The sequence below is a fragment of the Amblyraja radiata genome, chromosome 2 (genome assembly GCF_010909765.2).
Source record: "Amblyraja radiata isolate CabotCenter1 chromosome 2, sAmbRad1.1.pri, whole genome shotgun sequence".
Taxonomy (NCBI): domain Eukaryota; kingdom Metazoa; phylum Chordata; class Chondrichthyes; order Rajiformes; family Rajidae; genus Amblyraja; species Amblyraja radiata.
Genome location: NC_045957.1, coordinates 150,869,603 through 150,884,758, shown reverse-complemented (window position 1 = coordinate 150,884,758; position 15,156 = coordinate 150,869,603). Strand labels below are relative to the sequence as shown.

The 15,156-nt window shown below is 45.7% G+C and overlaps 1 protein-coding gene across 1 annotated transcript in view; it reads right to left on the bottom strand.

Moving 5' to 3' along the window:
* Window positions 1–15,145, bottom strand: part of mrpl32 (mitochondrial ribosomal protein L32) — a 41,646-nt gene extending 26,501 nt beyond the window's left edge. The window contains exon 1 of the mRNA XM_033017175.1: window positions 15,017–15,145. Coding sequence (XP_032873066.1) covers window positions 15,017–15,122 — 106 coding nt within the window. The 5' untranslated portion in view covers window positions 15,123–15,145. The remainder of the gene's footprint in view (window positions 1–15,016) is intronic.
* Between the last annotated feature and the right edge of the window lie 11 nt (window positions 15,146–15,156).

Sequence of the window (15,156 nt, the reverse complement as noted above, 5' to 3'; positions counted from 1 at the left end):
AAGCCAGAAGGTGGCAGCAATGCAACATTGCGGATGCCGGCTGCCGTAAAACTCCAAAGAAGAAGAAGAAGAAGGAGAAGTCTTTCCATCACCTTTGGAAACCTTTATTGCTGTTTAGCAACATGAGGACCAAAGTTGTGCCAATGAGAGTCAACGAAGCCATTATGAGACTGAGCAACAAGAATACAACTGTTAGAGACATCAGCCAAACCTTAGGCTTATCAAAATAAACTGTTTGGAACATCATTAAGAAGAAAGAGAGCACTGGTGAGTTTACTAATCGCAGAGGGACTGGAAGGCCAAAGGAAGACCTCCACAGCTGATGACAGAAGAATTCTCTCTATAAAAAGTAGAATCCACAATCCTGTCCGACAGATCAGAAACACTCATCAGGAGTCAGGTGTGGAATTGTCAATGACCTCTGCCCGCAGAAGACTTCATGAAAAGAAATACAGAGGCTACACTGCAAGATGCAAACCACTGGTGAGCCGCAAAACTAAGATGACCAGATTACAGTTTCCAAGAAGTACTTAAAAGCAAATAAATAAATGATGGGTCTTTGTTCCAAACATTATGGAGGGCACTGTAAATCAAAACGTTAATGCCAAAAAAAAACCAGTGAAAGCAAATATACTTCACAATTTAAAGAGTTAAAAAAACTTCTCTAAAAAGGATTAAGGGAAAATTGTGAACAAGGTAGAAACATAGAAAACAGGTGCAGGAGTAGGCCATTCGGCCCTTCGTAGGCACAGATAGAGTACAAAGTCAAAATCTTGGTATCAAAAACAAGAGAACCTACGTTTAAGATGAGGGGAAGAGACCTAACCTTGTGATATAACAGGCATCAACATAGAAAATAGGTGCAGGAGTAGGCCATTCGGCCCTTCGAGCTTGCACCGCCATTAATTATGATAATGGCTGATCATCCAACTCAGTATCCTCTACCTGCCTTCTCTCCATACCCCCTAATCCCTTTAGCCACAAGGGCCACATCTAACTCCCTCTTAAATATAGCCAATGAAATGGCCTCAACTACCTTCTGTGGCAGAGAATTCCAGAGATTCACCACTCTCTGTGTAAAAAATGTTTTTCTCATCTCGGTCCTAAAAGATTTCCCCCTTATCCTTAAAGTGTGACCCCTTGTTCTGGACAACATCGGGAACAATCTTCCTGCATCTAGCCTGTCCAACCCCTTAAGAATTTTGTAAGTTTCTATAAGATCCCCCCTCAATCTTCCAAATTCTAGCGAGTACAAGCCGAGTCTATCCAGTCTTTCTTCATATGAAAGTCCTGCCATCCCTGGAATCAGTCTGGTGAACCTTCTCTGTATTCCCTCTATGGCAAGAATGTATTTCCTCAGATTAGGTGACCAAAACTGTACGCCAGGTGTGGTCTCACCAAGACCCTGTACAACTGCAGTAGAACCTCCCTGCTCCTATACTCAAATCCTTTTGCTATGAATGCTAACATACCATTTGCATCTGCAGTCCGTCTGTCTTTATTTATTTTATTGTCCTGTTGAGGGTATAGTTTGTGGTGGGTTCTTGACTGTGTATGTGTGGGGGGCGGGGGGGTGGGTGGGGGAAACCTTTAGATCTCTTCCCTGTACGGGGACCCGACCTTTTCCCTGTCGGGTCTCCGTTGCCGTTGGGGCCTAGCACCGTGGAGCGGCCTCCAACAGGAACGACAGCTCAAGTCACGGAGCCGGCGGAGCTGCGGACTTACCATCGTGGAGCTGGCCGGCTTCGGAGCGTGGAGAGCTGTGGTGGCGCACGGCTGCGACCCGACTCCGGTGGATGGTGACACCGGGAGCTCATGGGTCCCCGGTGGGAGACCGCTTTGCGGGGCACCGGCAGCGGCGACTTCTGCCGCTCGAATTGCGGGGTTGAGAGTGACCCGGAGCGGGGCCTCACATCGCCCTGCGCGTCTTTAAATGGCCGCGGACTTGCTAGCGCCAGCCGGGGGCTCCGACATTGGGACCCGGAGCAGGGCCTTACATCGCCCGGCGCGGCATTAAGTGGCCGTGGGACTTGCTAGTGCCCGCCGGGGGCTTTGACTTTGACTTCGGGAGAGGAATGGAGAGCAGGGGAGAGACAAGACTTTGCCTTCCATCACAGTGAGGTGGAGATTCACTGTGATGGATGTTTGTGTGAATTGTGTTGGTGTGTGTCTTGGTTCTTTCCTTGTATGACTGCAGAAACCAAATTTCGTTTGAACTTCATGTGAGGTTCAAATGACAAATAAACGGTATTGCATTTGCTTTCTTCACTGCCTGCTGCACCTGCATGCCTACTTTCAATGACTGGTGTACCATGACACCCAGGTCTTGTTGCATCTCCCCTTTTCCTAATCGGCCACCATTCAGATAATAGTCTACTTTCCTGTTTTTGCCACCAAAGTGGATAACCCCACATTTATCCACATTATACTGCATCTGCCATGCATTTGCCCACTCACCCAGTTTATCCAGGTCACCTTGCAGCCTCCTAGCATCCTCCTCACAGCTAACACTGCCCCCCAGCTTCGTGTCATCCGCAAACTTGGAGATGTTGCATTCAATTCCCTTGTCCAAATCATTAATATTTATTGTAAATAGCTGGGGTCCCAGCACTGAGCCTTGCGGTACCCCACTAGTCACTGCCTGTCATTGTGAAAAGGACCCGTTTACTCCTACTCTTTGCTTCCTGTCTGCCAGCCAGTTCTCTATCCACATCAATACTGAACCCCCAATACCGTGTGCTTTAAGTTTGTATACTAATCTCTTATGCATACAAACTTAAATAGTATTATACTTGAATGACAAAATAAATACTGGGCACCATAAAACTGAGGCTGCGAACATACAGTAAAAAAGTAATGATATGCATGGTATATTTAACAGCAACACTTTCCTCCACCACAGCATTCTACATCCCAATCTTAAATCTGTTCAAGCAAGTCAGTCTGAAGAAGGATCTCGACCCGAAATTTCACCCATTCCTTCTCTCCAGAGATGCTCCCTGCCCCGTTGAGTTACTCCAGCTTTGTGTCTATCAGTGGAATCCATAACTCTTCTGTAATGTTAGTAACCCGTTTCTTTTCCGTTCTTCCGTCTCTCACTATAAAATAATTCTTGTAAAACAGTGGCTTCACTTTAAGGAATACACAAGTTTTCCCAAAGTTGTTCTAATATTCCCATTTCAACAACTATTCGGGTACCTGGCACAAAGAGGTCTGTAGAATGCCTACATCATGTAAACATTAACAAAAATGATACAGAATGCAGTAGTTGAGAGGAAGAATGGATTGTGTTCATGTATAAGCAAAGAATGCAGATGCTGGTTTACTAAATAAAAGGACAAAGTGCTGGAGTAACTCAGCGGGTCAGGCAGCATATCCATTACTGTGCCTTTTTTACATAGTGCTCATATCGTTTTGATGTTATTATACAAAATTAGTGTTTATGGATCTTTCCATAGCTTGATTAATGATTAAAATAACTAAAAGAACCAGCAAGTGTGTAAGAATGATCAGGTAGTCCTAGGTCTTGAAGCTATCAACTGTGGGGTCTGTGCGATTCCAATATCCTCCAAATGGATTGTATGAAAACGTAATCAGAGAAATTGCTAACGTTTTTTAAATGTAAAGAACTAACCACACACTGTATCGAGTAAACCATTTAAGAAATATCCAGAGGCAGTTTCATCATCGTCTCTATACCTTCCATTTCTTAATTAAAAATATTTAACATAGCTCAGAGAAACTAGCTGAAAGTGGTAATTGAGGTGGTAGAGATTAAATAGTATTTACATGGAGCTTTTCATGGATTTAATTTGTTCCAAAGCTCTTTATAAATAAGCAAGAGCTTTTGAGGTTTGGCCACTGGCTTAAGACAAGAAATGCGATGGATAATCATGCATTGTTCGTTCTCAAAACATCAATGTGATAAGAATCATAATCTATTTCCATGACGCTGACTGAGGAAACAAGAGGATCGAGGCTGCTCATCTGACAGAAAGCACCTGACAATATATTATTCCGTGTTGGAAAGAACTGCAGATATTGGTTTACAATGAAGATAGATACAAAATGCAGGAGTAACTCAGCGGGACAGGCAGCATCTCTGGAGAGAAGGAATGGATGACGTTTCGGGTTGCTGTGGTAGAGTTGCTGCCTTACATCGAATGCAACGCCGCAGACCCGGGTTCGATCCCGAGTACAGGAGCTGTCTGTACGGAGTTTGTACGTTCTCCCCGTGACCATGTGGGTTTCCTCCCACACTCCAAAGACATACAGGTTTGTAGGTTAATTGGCTTGGTGAATGTAAAAATTGTCCCAAGTGTGTGTAGGATAGTGTTAATGTGCAGGGATCGCTGGTCGGCGCGGACCCGGTGGGCAGAAGTGCCTGTTTCCGCGCTGTATCTCTAAACTAAACATCTAAACTTAGTTCTACACTAGTGTTAAACCATTTTGTTTTTGAGCTCAAATTTTTGAAGTAATATTTAATTGCACATTATTATGAATCGGTGGGGCAAGTACTGACTGAGCCACAGCTGAAAATGGAAATACAATGGCAACCAAATGTAGGTGTTTGAGCGTCTGTACTTAAAAGACTGACTGGTTTCCTCTCACACTCTGAAGACGTACAGGTTTAAAGGCTGTTGGCTTCGGTAGAAATTGTTAAATCGTCCCTAGTGTGTGTAGGATAGTGTTAGCGTGCAGGGGTCGCTGGTTGGCGTGGACTCAGTAGACCGACGGGCCTGTTTCCGTGCTGCATCTCTAAACTAAACTAAATTATCCACCTCCCTGACTGTAAATTCATGTTCAATTTCACAGTCTACACAGGTATAAAGTTCAGAACTGCATTAAGAGAGTGTTGCATCAAGAAAGGTTCAATTATTTAGAAGTAACATTAAACCAAAGCAGACTAATCCATCAAATGTACGGTAGAGATAAAATTGTACTATTCAACAAAGAGCAGAAGGTATCCAATGTACATCTCCTAACCTATTTAAAAATAATTGGGTCATTCATGTATCTCTCTTTCAGGGAATGTACAGATGCAAATTGACTTTTGCTAATCCCATAATTAGTTTTGAAGTGCTTTCGGACATCCTAAGGTCAAGAAAGCCATTAGATATTTTATTTTGTATATCTCTAAAGATCTGTCTTCAGCCCAGAAGCTTGATGCAATCACAAAAAAAAGCTCATCAACACCTCTACTTTCTTTGAAGATTAAAATTCAGTTTGTCGATGAACACTCTATTGAACTTCGAAGGGTATATAGCAGAGAGCATATTAGTTTGGTTTAGTTTATTATTGTCATGTGCAGCCAGGTACAGCAAAAAGCTTTTTTGTTGTGAGTTATCCAGTCAGTGAAAAGATTATACGTGATTACAATCATCCAAGTGTACAGATACAGGTGCACAACCTTTTATCCGAAGATCCAAATAACGAAAACCTCCGAATAGCGGACATTTTTTCGGTCCTTGAAGAAAGGTCCTTGAAAACGTTCACCGAGGGCGGCCCGCAGAGGTGACAGCGAAACCTCTGGTCGGTCCTCGAAGAAAGGGGAACTAAATCCCCATTCATAAAAGAGAAGGTGAGGGTATATTGCGCGGGAGGGTTAATAATTGACAATATGCTGCTGCCTGCCCGCTGAGTTAAAAAGTTCCCACGGTAGCACGATACACAGTGTATCGTGAGTCTTGCGTGGGAACTTTTTAACTCAGCGGGCAGGCAGCAGCAGCAGATTGTCGCTGCCTTCAGTTTCACCCCACCTACACCCCTCTGCTTCCCGGCCATGTGTGTGACCCCTTCCCTCCCCTCTCCAGCTCCCCGCCCATTGCACCGCCGCGGGGGCTATGCACTGTCTTCATGTCGGCGATGCTAGCAGGTCAGTGCCAGTCACCGGAGACGTCAGGACCAACGGGACACCGACCCCCAGGCCCACTGCAAGCACGGAGATCCCAGAGACCCACAGCCAGCAGCAGCCCAGCCCCGTTCCAACTCCAGAGGAAAACTGTAAACTGGCCGGAGACATCAGGACCACCAGAAGCCGCTCCCCGATGGGCCGCTACGGCGACAAGTGGCAGTTCGCCCACAGCCCCCTCATCGGGACACCGACCCCCAGGCCCATTGCAAGCACGGAGATCCCAGATCAGCAACTCCAGCCCAGCCCCGCTCCAACTCCAGAGGAACACGCTCCCCGTATGGGCAGAAGCTGATGGTGTGCAAGGTAGTCTTGTTCTTGGGGTCGCGCAGCTCGGGCTGTGGGCGAACTGCCACTTGTCGCCGTAGCGGCCCATCGGGGAGCGGCTTCCTCTGGAGTTGGAGGGGGAGGGGGGTATTGTGCTGTTTGATCGCCCCCTGCTATCCCAGGGACAGGGAGACAGGACGTTCACCGAGGGCGGCCCGCAGAGGTGACAGCGGAACCTCCGGTCGGTCCTCGAAGAAAGGGGAACTAAATCCCCATTCATAAAAGAGAAGGTGAGGGTACATTGCGCGGGAGAGTAGGAATCCCAAGACAAAGTTGAGTGAGCGTTCACCGAGGGTGGCCCGCAGAGGTGACAGCGGAACCTCCGGTCGGTCCTGGAAGAAAGGGGAACTAAATCCCCTTCATAAAAGAGAAGTGGAGGGTATATTGCCCGGGAGGGTATATCGCCTACCTGGAAGAAACCGGACATTTTTTCCAGAATGTCGTCTGCACACCAAAGCTCACCAAAGCTCACGTTTGGCGCCAAACGCACGTCGCCTCTGCTGCACACGGATATAAGAGTGTGAAAATGTCGCCTTAGGCCGCCTAAGGGCATGCAGCCCCGCTAGGGTGACATGAGTGCGAGAGGTGATTCAATGCTGCGGTCACATTTATAAATTCAGGAATTCATTCAACACACTGCATTTCATACAGACATTTATTCTGCAAGAAAAAACTACATTGAAGACTCAAACTCGCGACCGAGGAACTGCCGGGATCAAGGCGCAAACTCGCGACCTTGCGGATATGAGCCGAGCACTCTACCACTGATCCAGCCATTAAAATCTACGCTAAAAAAATTCCATTCCGAAGACCGACAAATTCCGAATTACGAAAAGTGTCTGGTCCCAAGGCTTTCGGATAAAAGGTTGTGCACCTGTACAGGATATAATATTTAGTGCAAGATAAAGTCCAGTAAAGTCCGATTAAAGATAGTCTGGTCTCCAATGGGGTAGATGGGAGGCCAGGACTGCTCGCTAGTTGGTGTGAGGATAGTTTAGTAGCCTGAAACCACTGAGAAAATACAGTCCCTGAATCTGGAGGTAAGCATTTTCAAACTTCTATATCTCTTGCCTGATGGGAGAAGAGGGAGTTACTGGGGCGAGGCTGATCCTCAACAATACTGGTGGCCGTAGAAGGCAGTGTGAAGGGTAGATGGAGTCAATGGAAGGGAGGTTGGTTTGCGTGATGAATCCGTAATTTCTTACAGTTTTCGATGTAGCTGTTCCCAAACCATGCTGTGAAGCATCCTGATAAAATGATTTCTACGGCACGTCTTGAAAAGTCTGTTGGGGACATGCTGAACTTCCTAGATCTTCTTCAGAAGTAGAGGTATTGGTGTACTTTACATAGATACATAGAAAATAGGTGCAGGAGTAGGCCATTCGGCCCTTCGAGCCTGCACCGCCATTCAATATGATCATGGCTGATCATCCAACTCAGTATCCCATACCTGCCTTCTCTCCATACCCCCTGATCCCTTTAGCCACAAGGGCCACATTTAACTCCCTCTTAAATATAGCCAATGAACTGGCCTCAACTACCCTCTGTGGCAGAGAGTTCCAGAGATTCACCACTCTCTGTGTGAAAAATGTTCTTCTCATCTCGGTCTTAAAGGATTTCCCCCTTATCCTTAAGCTGTGACCCCTTGTCCTGGACTTCCCCAACATCGGGAACAATCTTCCTGCATCTAGCCTGTCCAACCCCTTAAGAAATTTGTAAGTTTCTATAAGATCCCCCCTCAATCTCCTAAATTCTAGCGAGTACAAGCCAAATCTAACCAGTCTTTCCTCATATTAAACCACTTTCCAAATGTGCTGCTATCCCATCTTTAATAACTGATTCTAGCAGTTTCCCCACTACCGATGTTAGACTAACTGGTCTGTAATTCCCCGTGTTGAAAAATTATCACTAATTGATCCACTATTTCTGGAGCTACTTTCTTTAAGTACTCTGGGGTGCAGCCTATCTGGCCCTGGGGATTTATCGGCCTTTAATCCATTCAATTTACCCAACACCACTTCCCGACTAACCTGGATTTCACTCAGTTCCTCCATCTCCTTTGACCCGCCGTCCCCTGCTATTTCCGGCAGATTATTTATGTCTTCCTTAGTGAAGACGGAACCAAAGTATAGAATATAGTATGAGTATAGAAGTTGGGATGTAATGTTAAAATTGTACAAGGCAATGGTGAGGCCAATTCTGGAGTATGGTGTACAATTTTGGTCGCCTAATTATAGGAAGGATGTCAACAAAATAGAGAGAGTACAGAGGAGATTTACTAGAATGTTGCCTGGGTTTCAGCAACTGAGTTACAGAGAAAGGTTGAACAAGTTAGGGCTTTATTCTTTGGAGCGCAGAAGGTTAAGGGGGGACTTGATAGAGGTTTTTAAAATGATGAGAGGGATAGACAGAGTTGACGTGGAAAAGCTTTTCCCACTGAGAGTAGGGAAGATTCAAACAAGGGGACATGACTTGAGAATTAAGGGACTGAAGTTTAGGGGTAACATGAGGGGGAACTTCTTTACTCAGAGAGTGGTAGCTATGTGGAATGAGCTTCCAGTGAAGGTGGTGGAGGCAGGTTCGTTTTTATCATTTAAAAATAAATTGGATAGTTATATGGATGGGAAAGGAATGGAGGGTTATGGTCTGAGCGCAGGTATATGGGACTAGGGGAGATTATGTGTTCGGCACGGACTAGAGGGGTCGAGATGGCCTGTTTCCGTGCTGTAATTGTTATATGGTTATATGGTTAAAGTAGTTATTCAATTGGTCCGCCATATCCTTGTTCCCCATGATCAATTCACCTGTTTCTGACTGCAAGGGACCTACATTTGTTTTAACTAATCTCTTTCTCTTCACATATCTATAAAAACTTTTGCAAGTCAGTTTTTATGTTCCCTGCCAGTTTTCTTTCATAATCTATTTTCCCTTTCCTAATTTTATGTTCCCTGCCCTTTGTCTGCTGGTCTCTGAATTTCTCCCAGTCCTCTGGTAGGCTGCTTTTTCTGGCTAATTTGTACGCTTCATCTTTTGCTTTGATACTATCCCTGATTTCCCTTATTATCCACGGATGCACTACCTTCCCTGATTTATTCTTTTGCCAAACTGGGATGAACAATTTTTGTAGTTCATCCATGCAGTCTTTAAATGCCTTCCATTGCTTTCTTGGACATTTCTTCGATGTGGCTGGTCCAGGACAAATTGCTGGTAATATTTATTCCTAAGAACTTGAAACTACATCACTACTTCAGCACCATCAATGTATACAAGGGTATGTGTGCTGCTTTGCTTCCTGAAGTCGATGACAATCTCATGGCACCATGTTACGAGGTTCTCAATCTCCTTCTTGTATTCCGCCTTGTCATTATTTGATATCCAGCCCAGTACGGTTGTATCATCTGCAAATTTGTACTGGTTGCAATCACGGTCTGGTTCGGTCACCCGAACGCCAGAAAAGGAGGCGGCTACAGAAACTCGTCCACCAATTGAAGGGATCTATCGGAGACGCTGGTTCCAGGATCTTGATCACTGCACCACATTGGCCATAATCCGGCCTCAGCAACCATGGACTTTGCTTTGGTTGCGCTACCTATTTTAGTTGTGCACTATTATAACATGGCTACGTAGTATTACTGGTTAGTACTTTAGTGTATTACTGATCATTGTTATGGAGATCAGGTAGGTTCAGCGGACTAAGCGAAGGTATTCTGCGAAATGATCACCCAGTCTGTGTTTGGTCTCGCCGATGTATAAGAGACGACATCTTGAACAATAGATACAGTAGAAGAGGTTGGAGGAGGTGCAAGTGAACCTCTGCTTAACCTGAATGGACATGTAGGGGTCCCTGGACAGAGTCAAGGGAGGAGGAATAGCGACAGATGTTGTATCTTCTGCGGTTGCAGGGGAAGGTATCTGGGGAGGGGGTGGTTTGGGTGGGAAGGGATGAGTTAACCAGGGAGTTGCGGAGGGAACGGTCTCTGCGGAAGGCGGAAAGGGGTGGAGATGGGAAATGTGGCTAGTGGTGGAATCCAGTTGGAGGTGGCTGAAAATTCGGAGGATTATGTATTGTATGCGATGGCCGATGGGGTGGAAGGTAAGGACTAGGAGGACTCTATCTCTGTTGCAACTAGGGGAGGGGGAACAAGGGTGGAGCTGTGGGGTATCGAGGAGACATGAGTGAGGGCCTTATCTATGATGGGAGAGGGGACCCCCCGTTCCCTAAAGAATTAGGACATCTCGAATGTCCTAGTATGGAACACCTCATCTCGGGCGCAGATGCGGCGGAGACAGAGGAATTGGGAGTAGGGAATAGAGTCTTTGCAAGAAGCAGGAACAGGTGACTGGAACACAGCTTGTTGCATGTTAAAATACAGATGCTGCAAGAACACCTGGTGTGCTAATCTATTCCATCAAAGCTCCACTACAAATATTGCATGAATAAATGCATGCTTCTTTTTTTGTGCTTGTAATGACATTGGCAGAAAACAGATTCAGTTTTTTTTTTGTACAATTCGCAATGCCTTAGTAGTTATAAAAAAAGTCCAAATGGAGGGTATTCTAGCCCAAATCAAGAGGACTGTAGTTAAACATAGGAGCAGCATTAGGCCATCCGAGTCTATATTGCCATACAATACTGGCTGATCCATCTTTCCCTCTCAACCCCATTCTCCTGCCTTCTTCCCTTAACCTTTGACACTCCTACTAATCAAGAATCTGTCAATCTCTGCTTTGAAAATACCCAATTACCTGGCCTCCACAGCTGTCTCTGGCAATGAATTCTACAGATTCACCACCCTCTGACTAAAGAAATTCCTCCTCATCTCAAAGGTCAAAGGTCTTTTATTGTCACGTGTACCAATTAAGGTACAGTGATATTCGTATTCGTATTACCATACAGCTTGCTGCCCAATGCACTCAACAGTGTGGGAGGAACTAAGTCTAAGTAAGTCATACAAAAAAAAGCAACAAGACACACAACTACATAAAAGTTAACATACACATCCACCACAGCGCATTCCACATTCCTCACTGACCATAAAGTCTAATCTTCTTCCCCATTTTCCTCCCGCAGTCAAACCATACGTTGGGGCGATCGAAGCTCCCGCGTCAGGGCAGTTGAAGCTCGCAAAGTAGGTCTCTAACCAGAGACAGCGAGCCCCACAATGTTAAAGACAGCAGGCTCAAGCCGTTGGAGCTCAAAGGTCGATCCCTGGCAAAGGGATTGCCAGCTCACGATGTTTAGATCCCGCAGGCTCCCGTGGTAGGAGCTCCCGAAGTCAGTCTCCAGCAAAGGCCTCTAGCACAATGTTAGGCCGCAATGCGGTCGGAGATATGATACGGAAATAGATCACATCTTCGTCGAGGTAAGAGATGAAAAAATCTCTTACCTTGATCTCTTACCAAAATCTTGGCTGTTTTTCCAAGACAGTGTGAAGAGTAGATGGATGCAGAGGTGGGAAGTCTTACCTGTGTGATGGACTGGGCTACATCTACAACTTTCTGGTGTATCTGTAGAGGTTTGTGGAGAGATGCCTAATTTCCTCAGGAAATAGAAACATCGGTGTGCCTTATTGTTTATCGTAACAATACGTTTGGTCCATGACAGATCATTGGTAATATTAATGCCACGAATGCTCATTTGAGTATGAAGTTCACCATACTTCCTGAAGTCAATAACTAGCTCCTTCATCTTGTTGACATTGAAGAAGTTATTGTCCTGACTCATGTCCCGACCCGAAACGTCACACGTTCCTCCTATCCAGAGATGCTGCCTGTCCCTCTGAGTTACTCCAGCTTTTTGTGCCTATCTTCGGTTTAATCCAGCATCTGCAGTTCCTTCCTACACAACATGTCACTAAGTTCTTATCTCATTCCTGTACTCTGTCTCGCCATTGCATTGCCTGCATAGTTGTAGATGGAATTAGAGTTGAAGTTGGCTGTGCAGTCGTGACTGTCTAGGCAGTACAGTAGGGGACTGAGAATGTACGAGGTGTTGTTACCTGTCCTCACTGACTGAGGACTGTAGGTCAGAAAGTCGAGGGTCAAGTGGCATACAGAGCCAATTACCAGGTCTAGGAATTTGAAGATGAGTTTGGATGGGATTATGGTGTTGAAGGAGAGCTATGGTTGATAAATAAGAGTACAGCGTAGGAATCCTTGGTGTCTAGGTGCTCCGGAGATTACTTTAGGGCCAGGGAGATGGTGTCTGCTGTGGATCTGTTGTGAAGTTAAACAATCTACAATGGATCAAGTCTGGCTGGGAGGTTGATGTTAATGTGCTCCACCACCATCTCTCGAAGCACTTCATGATGGTGGGTGCCAGAGCTACTGGACAATAATCATTAAGGCATAGACACATAACTCAGCGGGACAGGCAGCATCTCTGGAGAGAAGGAATTGGTGACTTTTCGTGCCGAGACCCTTCTTCAGAATCATTAGGGCATGCTACCCTTATAATGTTTGGCACCGGGATGATAGTGGTCTTTTTGAAGGGGGTGGTGACCTCAGAATTTAATGTTAAAGGCAGCTGATCTTACATCTGCCAAAGTAACAGTTGGTACCCGAGACTATCGGGGCAGGTGGCATTCTACCACCGACCTTCAGTTCAAAGCGGGCATAGAATGGATTGTGTTCATTGGGGAAGGACCCATTGGTGCCACCGATACAGCCAATCTTCACTTGGCAGCCCGTTGTAGTGCATAAGCCCTGCCACAATCTATGGGTATCCATGCCATTGCCTCAAGACTCCAGCTTAGTCTGGAATTTCCTCTCCGTATTCTTAATGGCTCTGTGAAGGTCGTTGATAGATTTTTTAAACAGCTCTGGATCTTTTGACTTGAATTACTAACTGGTAGTGTATAATGAACCATTTTACATAAATGAATGGAATGCGAGGAATCTTTGTCAGCATACGTTTGAGCTAGAGTACGAAGGTTTTCACCAATGTTCTGGACACTGCCTACCCTCAACCCTTTTTAAGGGAATTTACAGTGCATTAATTGGCTGTCATGTTCCTGGTTTACAAAGCAATGTCACTATCGATGTACCCAGACTATTGTAAGTTTCTTTGGCACATCTTTAAGAAAATATTACATAAATGCAAAGTCAATGTGAATGTGGGTCAGATGAGGAAGCAACTTTTCCTCTTGGATTAAGAATAAATGACAATTCAGACGGATCAATCTGCTTTGGCAGTTTAAGCTTCCAATGGTAACTATTCCCTGCACCGAAAGCCCTCCTTGCGACACTGTAGCAGTGATCTCTTGTATTCACCAAGTTCAAAGAGATCTTTTGGTTATTCATGAAGATAATGTATGTAAATTTATTTTCTTGGAAAATGGGTTAGCTCAAAGTCATGGGAATGCAAGGTCTGCGAAAACAAAAATATTTGGCCAGTAGCAAACCTGACAAATACTTGATTGGAGGTACACAAAATTGCTGGGGAAACTCAGCGGGTGCAGCAGCATCTATGGAGCGAAGGAAATAGGCGACGTTTCGGGCCGAAACGTCGCCTATTTCCTTCGCTCCATAGATGCTGCTGCACCCGCTGAGTTTCCCCAGCAATTTTGTGTACCTTCGATATTCCAGCATCTGCAGTTCCCTTTTGAAATACTTGATTGGTATGGGTGTCAAGAGATCTGGGGAGAAGGCAGGAGAATGGAATTACCCAACCTGGCCAGTATCAAACCTGACAAATTCTTGATTGGTATGGGTGTCAAGAGATCTGGGGAGAAGGCAGGAGAATGGAATTGAGGGACAAAGATGGATCAGCCACGATTGAATGGCGGAACAGACTTTATGGGCCGAATGGCCTAATTCTGCTCCTATATAACTTATTTAGCACAAAATGCTGGAGTAACTCAACGGGACAGGCAGCATCTCTGGATAGAAGGAATCGGTGACATTTCATCTGAAGAAGGGTCTCAACCTGAAACGTCACCCATTCCTTCTATCCAGAGATGCTGCTTGTCCCGCTGAGTTACTGCAACATTTTGTGTCTATTTTCATTTTAAACCAGCATCTGCAGTTCCTTCCCATAACTTATTTGGCAAATGGGAAAGTCACCACTATAAAACCCAGTCGGCATGGATGAGTCAGGCGGAAAGGTCAGCTTCCGCGCTACAGCAGTCTAAAAAAGGGTCCTGAAACAACAGCTATCCATGACCTCCAGAGATGTTGCCTGATCCTGAGTTACTACAGTACATTTTTGCAAACCAGCATCTACAGTTCATTGCGCCGGTATGACTCGACATTTGAAATGCAACATTATCAGTATAAACAGAAAACATCTTCATCCACAGATGCTGCGTGACTCACTGAGTTCCTCCAACACCTTGCGTTTTGCTCAGCATTGATCACTTCGGATGTTAGGGGTCATGGGGAGAAGGCAGGAGAATGGGGTTGAGAGGGAAAGATAGATCAGCCATGATTGCACTTGATGGGCTTGTGCACAGATACAGGATACCGGTATCTAACATGAACTTAGTTACATACCGGTATCAGCAGTCTATTGCATCTCCATGTCAAGGGCAAGGGCAAAGCAGATGGGGTCGGAAAACATAGGATGGTGCAGCCAATCGACTTCATAAGTGAAGAGGAAAGAATTCGGCCATTCGGCCCATCGAGTCTACACCACCATTCACTCATGGCTGATCTATCTTTCACTCTCAACCCCATTCTCCTGCCTTCTCCCCATAACCCCTGACACCAGTATTGATCAACCCGTACTTCTCCCTCCCTCTACCACGGCATCGCCCCAGCCCCAGCCCCGGCTCTCACCTATTGGTCGCTGAAGGCCGAGGGCCTGCAACACCGCGGTCTCCACAGCGGCCCAGGAGCTCGATAACCGCCGCAGCCGCAACATCACCAGCATCGTCGCCGCCATTGCAGGGAGTCGGGACACTGCGCATGCGCTACCG